The sequence below is a fragment of the Phalacrocorax carbo genome, chromosome 3 (assembly GCF_963921805.1).
Source record: "Phalacrocorax carbo chromosome 3, bPhaCar2.1, whole genome shotgun sequence".
Taxonomy (NCBI): Eukaryota; Metazoa; Chordata; class Aves; order Suliformes; family Phalacrocoracidae; genus Phalacrocorax; species Phalacrocorax carbo.
The window spans coordinates 117,163,967-117,179,389 of record NC_087515.1 but is presented as its reverse complement, the minus strand read 5'-3'; the positions used below and the strand labels follow the sequence as shown (position 1 = coordinate 117,179,389).

The following is a 15,423-nucleotide window of genomic DNA, read 5'->3' as shown; positions in this document are numbered from 1 at the left end:
GTCATTACTCCTACGACAAGGCAGAAAAGCCAGGGAAAAGTCTTTGAGCCACCTTTTCCCCCTCATTTGCTTTCAAGCAAACCTCGTGTTTTCTAAACCGTTTCCATATAACATCATCTACTTGGGATTAATTAAAATATTAAATGGGGCACATAGAGGTTTTCAGCAAGTGACAATACAGTGAAAGCAAGCTAACAGAAACCAACATTTCTGCTGCAAGTGCCCTTGGCAAAGACCAACGTTCCCATTTTGCATGCACCGCACACCCCTGTAATGCAGCAACTCCTCGGTGAGTGCCAGCACGGTAGATCAACAGAGGTTACCTTTGGTGCCAGACTTCTAAAAGCCTGCACAATAATGCTTTGACAGCTGTCCAATCAGTCTGTATATGTCTAGGTATATAAAATACCCAAAGCACTAGCCTCCCATTTCCAGAGGCAGTCTAAAAGCCAAGAGTACATTACTGCACCAAAAGCTGCAACTAGAACAGAACCAGATTAATACCTGAATTTCTATTAACCTTTCATTCACTGAACACTGTCAGAACTTTAGTCACGCTGCCAGAACTTTAGTTTTGTGGGTTGAAATACATTAAATGTACCATACCTATGCATGAATTCGTATGTTGCGTAAGAATGCTTCCGACGAGTTTTAAATTCATTCTCAAGCCCTGTAACAGTATATTTGGCATCGCTCCAGACTGAAACGCAGTACCATATCTTTTCCTTCAGGTTAAATTATCTAAATAAATTCTCAGATAAATATTAATTGTATTTATTTATTTTTATTGTTCAGTCAATACAAAAAAATGCTAATGCAAAAGTGTGTGATGCCAAAGGCAAAAGAACAGAATTACAAAATAAATTATAAAAAAATTCAAGCACCCCCCACATCCTACCCACCAGCCATTTCTCTTTCCACACCTATAACTAGAGATAATTTAATCTTAAATATATCCAGCAAGGAAAAATATTGCTGTGGTTTTGGTACATTATGTTTTTGTGTTTAAAAAAAAAAAGTTGGAACAACTTGAAAAATTATTGTCCCAAGGGAAGGGGGGTGTTTACAAAAAAGTCATGTTCATTTTTAACTGCCTTAACTTCAGTGTGCGGTTCATTTCATTGAACACTCTTCATCACCACAGAACAGCAAGATTTTTATTCCATACCCTCCTGAAATATGCAGAGAAATGAGAAAAAAATGTGGTTTGCCTTCCACCCAGGAGGCTTGTGAAGCCGTGCTGTCAGACACCAGCATCCTTCTGGTTCATAAGGAATTCCTGTGCACTCACGAATATTCAGCTGGCTTTTTGGCACCATGAGTTCGTTATTCACCACATTTTTTTCCCAAAGCTCCACAATTCAAATATGAAAATTGCAACTTTATTTTCAAAAAAAAAAAAGAAATAGATAGTTATTTGTGTACTTGGTGCTACACCACCTGGAATAAAATTCCAAATTTATCTATCTCCCTGTCTCAGGACCTAAGCTGGTCTTTAAATAATTGAGAAGAAAATCACCTAAAGTCCTAAGATGCACAGTTCAGGAGCAGGGAAAATCCCTTTCTGTGAAATGCATGGCACTTTGTGCTGTCAAAAAATAATATTGGACTAGAGAAACTGCTTGAACTCTTTCACACTTGTAGTTTCCCGGTATCTAGGAAATGTGATTGAAGCTGCAAGGATGATTTATAGCATGTGCAACACTTCAGAAACATCCAAACTCCAGTCAGCGTGAGAGGCACAGACAACATAACATCTAGCAACTGGCTTAGAGAAAACGAAAAGCCTGTGAGAAGACACCATCTTATTCCAGCTAATGGAATGGGTTCAAGGTTATATACAGATCTCTACCTGTGATTCAGTAAAAGCCCTTGGATTAACACAATAGAGAAAAGCCTTCAAATGGCTGCAGCTAAATACCTGAATCTTGAAGTTCTTCCTTGCTTCTGCTTTTTCTCCCAGGTCTTTTCTTAGAGGTGTAGGAGGGTGTTGACACCAAATTCAGTGATGCTATTCTACCTCCCCAAAGGCCATTTCATACAGACCTCATTATTTTCTCACCCAACAACACCTAGCAGCCCCAAGAAAGGCCTGCTGAGCGGTGCCCAAGGCTACAGGGGTTCCTCGGCCTATCTGCTCAACCAAGAAGAGCTCAGTGTTAAGTGTGCAAAGGAAGGAAGGGAAGACCACTACCAGCACCTGTGCATGGTCCCTTGGTCCTCCTCACCACCGAGGCAGCTGCAACATTAAAACAGCAGTTGCAGCTAAACAATATTTCTGCAATTTCTCCAAGACCAGAAGTTTTTCCAGCGTGACATCTGTAATACCTGGACTTGGCTCACTATTATGCTATTTATTATTTTTTTATTTATATTAATGCACGGGCAGATTTTACAACACATGGCACAGTAAGAATATTTTATATGGCTTACAGGAAGCCAAGAAATAATGCAAAGTTGGGTCACAAAAGTAGTGTCAGCATATTGTGCCTGCCTCTTTGCCAACATCGGTTTGCTCCCTCCAGCATTTTATTATGTGTTTTTTTAATTACTACAGGAGACTGAATTTCAGCTTGCGTGTCATTACAGACTCTAACAGACAGCTAGCAAGGCTGTTTGGGAAAGTCCAGATTTTCTTGTATAGGAAACTGATTTTAGCAATATTACACTGGATTAATCCTTACCTAGTGGCTATCACTGACCAGCCTTCAGGCTTCAGAATGGATTCCTGCCTCTGGCTTTGTGTCACCCAGTTCAGATGCCTACATCAGAATCACAGTCCTTCCCACCTATACAGTGTTGGGAGGGGAAGAATGGCACTACCAGAGGATACTCAAGTTCCTACCTCTTGTTGTCTAGCACTCATCAGAATTAACTTCAGCTACTAAAAGGCCAGGCATCTAACCTAACTAAATCATACTGGCTTCTTGTAGCACCGTCTTCAGATAGGACCCACCTACAGATAAGACCTTTGTATAGATAGGATGCAATGTCTCCTGAGGAGGTCTGTTGATCCTCTGTCAACAGAGAGAGCCCAAATGACCAGCCATATAATAGCTGAGGTTAGGGGAAATGACTTCTGCCACGGTGTCTTTCTGGCCCTGCTGATTCATAAGAGATCCTGAGACAATGACACAAAATTAGGCTATACCAATCTCTAAGTGGAGATAGCAATGAATGCCATAAAAAATTAGGTAGCTCAGACAATATACATGCCATTAAATAGTAGAAAGCAACTGAAGATTAAACCATTGTAATCAATGCCCTTTTTGGGCTCTACCTTGAAATAGTTTTGAAGAAGCCGTGAGAGCAGATTACCTTTGCAAGTCACCACATGAAGCTGTATGGTATTGGTTTTAATTGAAAAAAATATGGAACCAGTTAAGGTTCCCCTTCACCACCACTCCTCAGCTTGGGAACCCTGATTCCTTGGCCTACATGTTCATGGGCCCGTTGGGGACGCTGCAAAGCCTCTCCCTTCCACTGGTATATGCAATGTGGGAACAACTGGGGTGTGTGTGGATGAAAGAGCCCTTGACCTGCAGCCCATGACCTGCTAAAACTCCGAGCAAAGACTGCCCCCTCCAATATATTCATTAAAAAGATATGAGATGTAGGTGGTTTCTTAAGTGTCATATTTCATATTTAATCTGATTATATTACACACTTAAATGAGCTCTGCCCAGAGGGCATATATACAATTACGTATAAACTATATCCAACCTCCAGGAGCTCTTTTACTCCTTAACTACCTGTAACAGCTACCAGCCTATACACAGTGAATTACCACTCCTTGTGCCACCTTAGTTGTGCCAGTCAGGTGGGAGGGCAATGCCAAGAGTGGAAGTAAATAACAAAGTCTTGTAACTCGTCTAGAGACACACAGTGACTTTTTCTTCTGCTATATTGTGCTTGGACCATAGGCTCATCATGAAAAATTAACTACAAATACACAAGAAATTAAAAAAGAGGTCTCGGCAAGTCATGACATTTTGCTGTGCTTGGAAGAGATGCTGCAGTTATTGTGCGGCAGGAAAGTGCTGAGATAGTTTTAGAGGCATCTGCTGTCTCTTGATTGACAGAGCATAAATATTTCAGAAATATAAGGAACAGCACTGCAGCCATACAGCACCAGACAGCAATATTTACCAATTGTGACTGAGCTACTGCTATCAGCCACAAATTGCACATCCAGCACAGGGTTATTCTGATTTTGTTTGAGAAATGTCCTCTTTTGGATGAAGAGGTATGAGCAGCTTCAGAAACACTGCCAGCTAATCAAAAAATATTAGAGAAACTCTCCACAGCTTAGTGGTTTTCTGTCACTTGCTCTAGATGTTAAGAATGTGTGGAAATGAATAAATTTATTAATACTCAGCAGCCTGTCAGGAGCCTTGGCACACCGCACGCCGTGTACTGCCTTTGCCAGTCAAGTCTGCCCGATCCTCTCAGCGTTCCCTGACAGCAACCCATTCACACAGGAGTCAGCGTGGAGGCTGCTTTTAATCAGCAATATTTCGCATTACGGTGCCTGACACTAAGCTCACGTTTACACTCATTGATTTGAGCCACATTGTGACTTTTCTTACAAAAAAGCACAGCCAGTAAGTGTGTTAGTCACTGCTTATACACACAGCAGGAGTGCTCAGTAACTTCATCGCCGCTAAGTCCTGTCTGCTGCCATCCAGGTGGATGAAACATGCCTTTCTGGACTCAGAAAGACCCATGTTCTGGGTCAGAAACAGGACTGCTGGACCACAGGCTGGGCGGGAAAGGAGGCCAGGGTGGTAGTAGGAGGGGATGCAAGGCAGAAGGGGAGGAAAAGGAAGAAAAGCACTGGTGGAAAATAAAATAAAATAAAAAAAAAAGAAAAAAAGTGAAAACAAGTGAGGACTCTTGCTGTCAACTTCTTTCTCCTTTCCTTTCTCCTAAGGTCCTCTCAGGCTTCTCTGTCATCCCTTTTGACTGACAGCTTCCAACCTTCTCCTGTTTCTCTTTTCTCATTCCCCTACATTGGCCTTTTCCCTCTTCTAACGCACACTGAAAAATGGTGGCAGCGACAGGGCCTGCTCCCAGCAAGGCACGAGCTGCGGGCAGTTGGGTGATACCCCTTGCCAGCTGGAAGCTGTTCAAACAAGCAACTGCATCACTGCAGTGGTGCCTCTCCACGCTACACTAGGGAAAAACGCTGCAAAAATGGATGCTGCTCTGGAAATAATGAATATTGAAGGGGAAGCATTTGCCCTTAAGACAAACAAGCTAATAACATGCCAGGAAACTGTTTTATACAAAGACAAACAAATCTCTCCCATACAAAATGGGATGCATATTGAAACAGTAACAACTTCTGTGCTTTGGTGACTGAAACAGAGCAGCTGGGTGGACAGAATTTAGGATGTATTTTTAAAAAGAAAAACATATGGTACAGGAATACAAAAGCAATAAAGACAGTCTACCTTTTGTTGATACTGATATTATATATTGATAGTATATAACTCCAGACCAAGGAGGAAGACAAATTAAATAAGAAACAATCCCCTCTTACACTTCTCTTACTAGTAAATTATTCTACTAAAAACCTTTACTAGCAGGAGGAACATGCAGTATCCTAGTATGCTCTCATCTGCTTTTTTCTGACACTCTTTCGTACCAGTGCATGTCACAGGACTGCAGTTCTGCCTCGAGGGGAGTATCTTTTGGCATGAAACAGAGCTCACATCCTGCTCCCAGTTACACCTATGTGAAACCAAGGTGCTGGATTTATTTCAGCAAAGGGAACAGATAAAAACAAAACAATTTTTAAGATAAAATTGATCTGAAAAAAACCGAGATCTCATCCCAGAAATCAAAATAACATACACTGCATGATACATGGGTACGTACCCTACCTTCTGATATGTTCCAAAAAGACATGCCTCACTTTGCTGCAAGATGTATCTATGCATAAAAAAAAAAAACTCAGAGGAACTGAAATAGTGTCACAGCCTTAAGATTCATTTATATCATTGATCAAGAATTTATAAACTTTATGACAAATTACCAGTCAGTAAATTTTAATACAAAAAGTTGTATATTCTGTGATCCTTGAGTAATGACTTATATATAAGAGTAGATTTTTCAGTCACAGCTTTTTTTCAACTATCTAATACAAATTACTCACAGTTTTTGTTGCATTATAATATTTTTCATTGCTTTTGAACTTCAGTGGCATTGTAATATATCTTTATATGGAGACTACCAAGAGAGGTTCTTTGGACAGAGAGTAGTTTTTATGCTGTTATTCTGCTGATTCCTATTATATTCATATGCACATACATATTTAATATTTTATATCATTGCATCTTTGTAATGCTAATTGTCCACTGAAACCAAAACACATTTAGGCTAACTTTCCCTTTTGGTATTCCTGCACTAACTATGGGAAGAATTAACCTTAATTATCTGTGAAGCACAACATACACTTATGACACTCAGCAAGTAATAAGCCAAATTTTTAAGTTCCTCCAAAGCTCAAAATATTCTCTTTAAGTCCCATAACACTATATTGGTGCACAGCAGTCCTGAAGGACACCTCTTTCTGAGGTGTAGGTTGGTCCATCCCATCTTTTTTTGTTTCTCCATCTCAGAAAAAGGTTAGAGCTCTGTGCCTCGGTAAATACCATGCACCTCACCTTCTCAGTGTATTTTGCAGCAGAAAACCTGGCAGACATCTGAAAAATCAGCCCTCTGCAGAGGCTAAAATCGATTGCCATCTCCTGGTTTTTCTCAGCCTTGAAGTCAACTCCTACTGAGTTTGATCTGCCTGAGTAGAAACTAAGTAAGGGCTTCAGCATTTGGCCCAATAACAAAAGGGGAAAAAAAAAAAAGTGAAGCCTCTCTTTAAGGAAAATATCAACATCACAGTATCTTCAGTTCTCCAGTGCCCAGCACCTCATTCAGTCACCAGACAAATGAAAGAAAATGAGTGTTCTGGAACACAAGGGACTTCTGTAAGGTCCTCAAGTTTCCCCAGCACTCCTTTACGCTAGGTTCAAGGGCTTCCTTTTAAATAGCCCTAGAAGACGTAGTCTGAACCAGAGCGGGATTAGCTGGCTGAATAAGAAATCCCTGGAGAGGAGAGGAATGCAGAGAGCTGCAGCGCTCTGCCAGGCAATGAGCACCACTCCAGCACATAGTACAAACCAGGAAAGCTGCCATCACCAACAGATGAGCTTTAGAAGAAGGAGATGAAATAGTTTAGTATATGGCTGCCCACACGCAGTGCCCACCCTACCTCTCTGATGGGTGATATATGGTAGAGGAGAGCATGTCCGCACATCTCCCTTGCTTGGCATTACAGCCCTGGACTGAGAACCAGCGCGGCTGAGATGCTGCTCACATTTGCTCCTACCTCCAAGGCAGTGACCTCCAGCAAAGGAGCAGTGCTGACAGCAGGGAGCAATAACATCTAAAGACCACCACTGATGTTTGCTTCAGTGCCCACAAAACAAAGCCTCCAGGGAAGCCACCAGGGTGGTCTTAATCACAGCAGGATCCTCTCCAGGCACCAGAATTGCTCAGGTGGCCAAAAGGTACGGTAAGCTCCTGTCCCATCCTACGCCACACACTTCTCCTGCAACTTGTGATTTAGACCACTTAGGACCTGATAGAGCTTGGCCATGCTGGACACTGGGAAAAATATAGGCACAATGGGATTAATTTATTTTAACAAACTCAAAATGTATTGTGCTTTCAGAAAGAAATTCGTAAATATTATGCTTCCATGGAGTAAAAACAATATGTAACAATACATTTTCTGCCCCAGCTTAGGAAACGGGTTCCCAGCATCAAGATTACATGTGTTAGTGAGCACAGTTTTACATGTACATAATGCCTTCTTTTTCCTGATGTATTTGCAGGTAAGAACTTCATTGACTTGTGCGATAGTTCTTACATGTTTTCAATATATCTCTGCCTGAACAGCAGCAAATTATAAAAGCAGATTCTGTATAAACTATCAGATTGCTGCAGGGAAAAAAGCAACTAACCAAACAAAAATACCCCACAAAAACAAACAAACATCGATCTCACATTTAAAACTCTTTTCCTGACTTTTTCTCCCCCAAAATGCATAACATTAGTTGTATAAAAACTAAACCACCATATGAGGCATATTTTAAAGCCTCATATAAACAATGAAGCTTGTATGGCATCCTCAGAGCAAAGAATGTCCAAATATGGCTGAGAGTTAAGTACCCTGAGAATTAACTGCTCTTAATAAAGTCACTGAAGTTTGTAAGTCCACATTTACCAAGATCAGAAGAGAAATAAAGGGAAGAGAAAGTGATTCAACTCATTTTCCTGTACCATTTTCTAAAGATGTTGTATTATAAACATCCTCCATATCTTGGATGCTGGAAGCATCTGTTGAATCCTGGTCACTGACTACAATTCCTACTGAAGAAAGGCTAGAAATGAAGGAGTGCATCTTTTTTGCATAAATATCCCTAATGTTAAAATAAGGTAGGTCATTACATTTCTCTTTGCGATCATTGTTGCATTGGTCTGGATCGATATCTTTTTGTTTTTGATAGTACTTGGAAAACTTATTGAAAATAATGGTGATTGGAAGTGCTACCACTAGTATCCCACAGATAATGCATAGGGTGCCAAGCAGCTTTCCAGCAAGCGTGACCGGGTAAGTGTCCCCATAACCAACAGTGGTCATGCTGATGGTTGCCCACCACCAGCAAACGGGGATGCTGTGCAGTTCTGATGAGTCATCATCTTTCTCCACTGAGTAGACAAGCACTGAAAAAATAGAAATCCCAACAGACAAAAACAAAAGCAGGAGTCCAACTTCCTGATAGCTATGTCTCAAAGTGGCGCCTAAAGACCGCAGTCCTACGGAGTGCCTGGCCAGCTTCAGGATGCGAAATATCCTCATTAACCGCAGGATCTGAACCACTTTCCCCATGTTTTCAATATCTTCACTTTCTTCTTCCTTTGTGTCCACAGCCAAGGTGGCATAAAATGGGATAATAGAGACAAAATCAATAATATTCAGTGGTTTCTTCCAGAACTTCTTTTGACTTGGAGCAGTGATGAGCCTGATTACTAGCTCAGCAGTGAACCAGATGATGCACGTAATCTCCACAGCTTCCAGCACAGGGTCTTCAATCTCCCTGTCATTGGCGTCCAGCCTTTGAAACTCTGGCATGCTGTGAATGCACATGGCCACAATTGACGCCAAGACAACACTCAGGGACGATACGGCAATTAACTTGGCAGACAAGCAGTATGCAGGATTTTCCATTCTGACCCAGATCTTCTTTCTTATTTCACCAAAACACAGATTGTCGAACTTTTCCAGCTCTTTATCAAATATGGATGACTCTTCATTAGAGGAGTCTATACTTCTGTCATTGCTCTTCTGATCCCAGTCTTTCTCAGGACCTTCTTCTTTCCTTTCTTGGTACAGATTGCTGCAGCAGGAATCAATAAACAGCTCATTTATCCCCCAGTACTCTATTTCCTGGCAGAAGGAAAAGACGCAGAGTTCTTCCATGACGTGAAGTTTGCCCGTATAGTAAAAATTCAGAACATATCTGAACAAGGAAGGATTCCTGTCAAAGTAATATTCCTTGTCTGCAACACTATAATCATCACACAGTTCTAGAATAGCCTCTTCTGAATGGCATTTGAGAAGTTTCCCAAGTCTGGTATGGGGAAATCGGAGCAAGGTGCTTTGATCCACCGATTGTTTAAAGCCACCCACATTCAAATTGATAAGTTCTGCATCTTTGCCAGGTCTGCGGAAAAATTCACCATAAACCATTTTGGACAGAAAAGTTTCGCTGCTGGTGCCCAGCGAGATGACGTTGAACCTAAAAAGAATATAAGAAACTGTTAGAGCATTTAATTCAGTTTTGCTCTTGTGACACATTCATTTTTCCGTCTCCGGTTACTGTGAAATGTTATAGCAAAAAAGAAATTAAATTAAATAATGAATACCGTTATTCAGCATTTCACAGAAGTACGTTTAAATCAGTCTGATGGTTTAACTCAGCTTTAGCAAATTTGAGTGCAATGCGTTCTGGGTTAGCTGTCCTTCATTTTTTCTAATGTGGAAGAAGAATGCCTAATTCATCAATAAATCAGTCTCTGTACAACTATCACATTGAAATTAAAACTCATGAGATAAGTTTACTACAATGAAGTAAAAAATCTTTGGGTTAAAGTCAGAAAACTTGTCAAACCATCAAAACATTTAGGACAAGACTTAAGAGCAGGTGTCTCTCAATTATGGTTTCAGCAGAACTGCATTGCTTGATATGATGTTGCAATTTATAATCCACTACTTCCAACATTATCTGCTTGAATGTGGACTGCAATTACTTTTGTTGTCATATCAATTAATTTCTTTCTAGAGTCATCCACAGAAGAGCATTCTGTATTCTTGAAAAATATCAAACATGCATTTGAAGCTTTCCGGTTCCTGACTTCAGAGTTCTGTCTAGTACATATTTGGGTATCTGCGCTCCCTCGAGGTATTTTTCCTCCTGCCTTCCTACTTACCTGGAGTGTCACAACCCTCTTACGACCTTGGTCAGTTCCAGAAGCTCTTCTTATTCTGCCACGGCATAGCCACAACCTCTACAGTAATGCTGAGAAGGTGGGGTTGAAATGCCATTTCTGGAAACAGGAGCTTCCAGAGATGGAACTTCCACAGAAATTTTGCCTCAGCAAGTAACTGTGGATACCTGCAGATGGACAGAAGGACATTTCAATGTTTCCATATTTTACTGTAAGTTAAATCATTCAGCTGAAACTGAACTCAAAGAGGCAGTTATAGTTACTAGCAAATAAGTTAGCTTTTTCAGAACTTCACTCTTGCTTTCCTTCTAAGGAACAGGTGTCTTCAAGCCAAAATTGGCAGTTCCTACACTTGTCGTGAGATTATATATAACTTCTGATCATGAAGAAAATAAAATTTTTGATCACTGATACTTAAACATTAATTGATGTATACTAAGCTAATTTATATCAGTTTAATATGGAAGTCAATGAATTTTAAATGTGACAAGAGAGCAACATAATTCTCCACTCCTAACAGATGGACTCATATCATGCAAAGAAATTGCTTTGGTGCTCTTTAATGGCTTGCAGAAGCTACTCAAGGAACAGATAGTAATTTCTATACCTGCCCGTCTTCCAGTGCCTCCTGCAATAGCACCAATTGTGATTCAAAGTTGGGACATGTTGGAGTTTGAATATTTTTTGCTGCTCCTCAAGGTTGCCTGACTCAGTTAATGAAGGTCGTTAAGGTTATATGTATTTCCCTGGTCATAGGGTGTGCACCATGGTTGCATCCCTGCTCTATGTCAGCATGAGAGAGGAGCACCAGCACTTCTTTATATGAAAGAAACCTGGGCATTTTCATCAAAGACGAGTCACTGTAGACTTTAATAAGTGCCAGAGTGGATGGTTGGGATACTGGGCCTCAAGGGTGAGCCCCACTTTACACCACCAGAACAAGTAGAAGGCAAAATATGAAAAGAATCCCACCCCACAATCTTTACTCACTGTCAGCTAGAACAATTCAGCTTTCATTCAGCCTCAGGTACTTGTGTTAAGGGACTAGTTCTTTTGAGCCATAGAGCCCTACTGCCTGAATTTATAAAGATAGCAGGTGTTTTCATTCTGTAGCCCCAAATAAAAGATCAGAGCCACGGGGTCTTGTGGAGAAGGGAGTACTCGACTGGGCTGAACTGACCTCTTGATATGAATCAACTGTGAATACCCTGAACAGAGGTAAACCATTCTATGATTCTATGAGTCTAAGTCTGCTTCACCACCACTGCTAGCTACAGCTCCAAAGCCACCCAAAGTAACTCACTGTGCAACACCTTAGTCACCTCTGCCTAATCCAGAACTGACTTAGAATCATTGAATCCTAGAATCATAGAATGGTTTAGGCTGGAAGGGACCTTTAGAGGTCATGTAGTCTAACCCCCCTGCAGTGAGCAGGGGCATCTTCAACTGGACCAGGTTGCTCAGAGCCCCGTCCAGCCTGACCTTCAATGTTTCTAGGGATGGAGCATCTACCACCTCTCTGGGCAACCTGTGCCAGCGTTTCCCCACCCTCTCTGTAAAAATTTTTCCCTTACGTCCAGTCTAAATCTACCCTCCTTTAGTTTAAAACCATCACCCCTTGTCCTGTCACAACAGGCCTTGCTAAAGCGGTTGCCCCGATCCTTCCTATAGTCCCCCTTTAAGTATTGAAAAGTCACAATAAGGTCTCCCCTCAGCCTCCCTTTCTCCAGGCTGAACAATCTCAACTCTCTCAGCCTGTCCTCACAGCAGAGGTGCTCCAGGCCTCTGATCATTTTTGTGGCCTCCTCTGGACCCGCTCCAACAGGCCCCTGTCCTTCCTGTGCTGAGGGCTCCAGAGCTGGACGCAGGACTCCAGGTGGGGTCTCACGAGAGCGGAGCGGAGCGGAGCAGAGGGGCAGAATCACCTCCCTCGACCTGCGGGCCACGCTGCTTTTGATGCAGCCCAGGATGCGGTTGGCCTACTGGGCTGCGAGAGCATGTTGTTGGCTTATGTCCAGCTTTTCGTCCACCAGTAACCCCTAGTCCTCCTCTGCTGGGCTGTTCTCAATCCCTTCATCCCCCAGCCTGTGTTGAGATTGGGGATTGCCCCGACCCATGAGCAGGACCTTGCACTTGGCCTTATTGAACCTCATGAGGTTCTCACAGGCCCACCTCTCCAGCTTGTCTAGGTCTCCTTGGGTGACATCCCATCCTTCTGGCGTGTCAACTGCACCACTCAGCTTGGTGTCATCTGCAAACTTGCTGAGGGTGCACTTGATCCCACCATCTATATCTATGACTTCCTGACCATTTTTAAAAGAAACTGACTGAAGTGGTTGAATTGTGGAGGTGGACCCATTTTCCAGCTACTGATCCCAAGTCTATCATCCCAAACAGGAGGATCCAGCAAGGCTGCTTGCCTTTGAGGGACGGACCCACTGTGTTGCAGAGCTCCCAACATCCTTCTACTGCAGCAAGACCTAAAGGGAGACAACCCCATCCTGCTTCACAGTAGGGTCAATCCTCACGCGCAGTGTTGTCCTTGTCACTTGTTGATTATAGCAAAGGATGGAAGTGGGAAAAGCCTTCAAAACTGGCTTCAAACTTCTGATTAAATGCCAAGAAGAGGAGAAGGAAATTGAGATACAGATTCACGCTAGGAGGGAAAGCACCAAAGTGCCCGGAGAGCTGAAGAGTTTATCAGCCAGAAGTTGAATCTCTCCAGCTGAGACTGTTTCGTTCTATCTGCAAAATGCAATGATTTATTTTCTCTGTGATGGAGAACACCTACTGTTTAGAGGATCGGCAACTCCCTGCAACTGCCATGAAGGAAAGGACTTCTGTTGCCTTCTTGCTACTCCAGTGCTTTCCAGATGGGGTGAGAACAGAGAAATAGATCACTGGGAGCTCATGGTGGCAGGGTTTCAGGGCATGAGTTAAGGCACATCAGGTTTTAATACAGATTCATTTTTCTGTTTAGAGGGAAGTTACAAAGGACTTTCTGAGCTATCACCTTCTCACTTACCTTGCCTTTAACTTCCCCACCTGCAAGGGTTTTTTTCCGGTTTGTCACAAAAAACACTACAGAACTTCTCGGTGCCGTTCTCTCTTACTATTTTCCTTGTATTATTTTTTTATAGTACCTCATACAAGTAGGAACACAGGGTCTGATGCTATAAACCTCACATATTCTACTTCTGCTTCTTCACAGGACTCATTCCAACCAAAGCTATTGAAAATCTCATAGTAATCCCCTTGTGTATAACAACGACTGACACCTATAACACATGAACAACCAGGCCCCGAAAATGCTGAAACTACACATTTGCTCTGGTAATTAACTCTGCAAAACCAGATCTCTATCCAGAGTGAGCTTTATTTATATACTGAAAGAATATTGTTATTTTGTAAAATGGGAAAAAGCATTTCTTTCTCTGGCCACACTACAACCCCTTTAAAGAACTTATCTTAAATCCAAATTAGTCTGAAACATTAATTTTACTGTTTGCATAGCCTACCATACAATCAAGATAAAGTTCTTGTTCTGCTAAGATCTGGGGCGGGGGGTAGGAAGAGGAAGCGTAATATAAGACATAGTGCTCTCTAACTAAGCAAGACAGAGAACAGTCAGTTTTTATGGCATGATAAACTGTGTACAGAGAAGTGATTTTACACCTTAAGGTGTAGTTTGAAGACAGGTATTTAGTAGCTAACAGAATGATTTTAAGACACAGTTGCTCCAGGCATTTCCCAAGGCTCAGCTTTTAGGAGTGATTAAGACATAAAATAAAAGCACTGATCTCTACTCACAGTTGAAGGGCAGCAGGACTCAGCTGATGAACGGTACCACACTTCACTAATGATCTAGAGCTAAGTTGTGTTTTTACAACACTATAAATAAAAAAGAAAATAAATCTCAGGGACTGAAGTGACTGGAGGTCAAAGTATATTCAAAACTAAACTGACTATATTTATTGATTAATTTCAGTGAGTAAAATATCTACTACACTTTCAGCAATTCATTAAGATGAGAGCACTAGCAATATCAGCTAATATTATAAAAAAACAAGCAAGATCTCAGTTTATCTAGGGGCATTTCTGGCCATAACAAAAAAAAAAAGCAAGTTTTACTCAGAACTGACTAAAGCAAGAACTCAGTGCTCAGCAAATCCTTAGCACACTAGACTGACTTACTGTTGAGACAGCAGTATAAACCCATATTGATCATGCAGACTATATTCATAATGATGTCTCCATGTAATTGCTCTGTATAATAAATTCAGTGAGCAACAATTCACTGCTTTGTTTTGAGGGCACTGTAGTCATAATTTGTGCAAGATACAGAGAGAAAATGGATCTTGCATAGGAAGGCCGTGATCCGGAACCTGCTATAATACTACTAAGTGATTTTTGGATTAAGACAAGAACATACAGGAAAGTTTCATGATAACTATGTCAAGAGGAGCTTCATTATCTGAAGAATGTCATGTTTGACTTGTAGGGACCAGGACATTGTTTTGTGCCAGGCACCATAAGAACAATTTGTGGCATTTAAACAAGTGACTCCAGCCACAGGGCAAAGACCACAGATGACAACTTCTCTCTCAGCACAACATGCTCTCTACTCAAGGGAGCCCTTTACTCTCTAAACCAACTTTTTTACTCAAGGGTAAAACCATGCTCAGCTGGAAACGATACTTTCCTGGAGTGCCAGAGCCTGTGTCATGAACATCCTAAGAACATAGAGCTACCACAAACTTTGCAACTCTCAACTTGAAGTGGAGCATTAACTTCTTTGATCTTCTGTAAACAACAAGTATTCATATATAACATAATAAACTGCTAACC

At 41.5% G+C, this 15,423-nt stretch overlaps 1 protein-coding gene across 1 annotated transcript; it reads right to left on the bottom strand.

Moving 5' to 3' along the window:
• Positions 1-727: 727 nt before the first annotated feature.
• On the bottom strand, positions 728-14,706 carry KCNS3 (potassium voltage-gated channel modifier subfamily S member 3). Its single transcript, XM_064448097.1, has 3 exons — positions 14,386-14,706; positions 10,558-10,742; positions 728-9,866 (listed from the first exon to the last, which is right to left on the bottom strand). Exon 3 carries the CDS (start codon positions 9,815-9,817, stop codon positions 8,333-8,335), a length of 1,485 nt encoding a protein of 494 aa, XP_064304167.1. The 5' UTR covers positions 9,818-9,866; positions 10,558-10,742; positions 14,386-14,706; the 3' UTR covers positions 728-8,332.
• Between the last annotated feature and the right edge of the window lie 717 nt (positions 14,707-15,423).

What these genes read in the sequence shown, in the direction of transcription:
- KCNS3 (XM_064448097.1), bottom strand. Translation starts at nt 9,817, where the DNA reads ATGGTTTATGGTGAATTTTTCCGCAGACCTGGCAAAGATGCAGAACTT.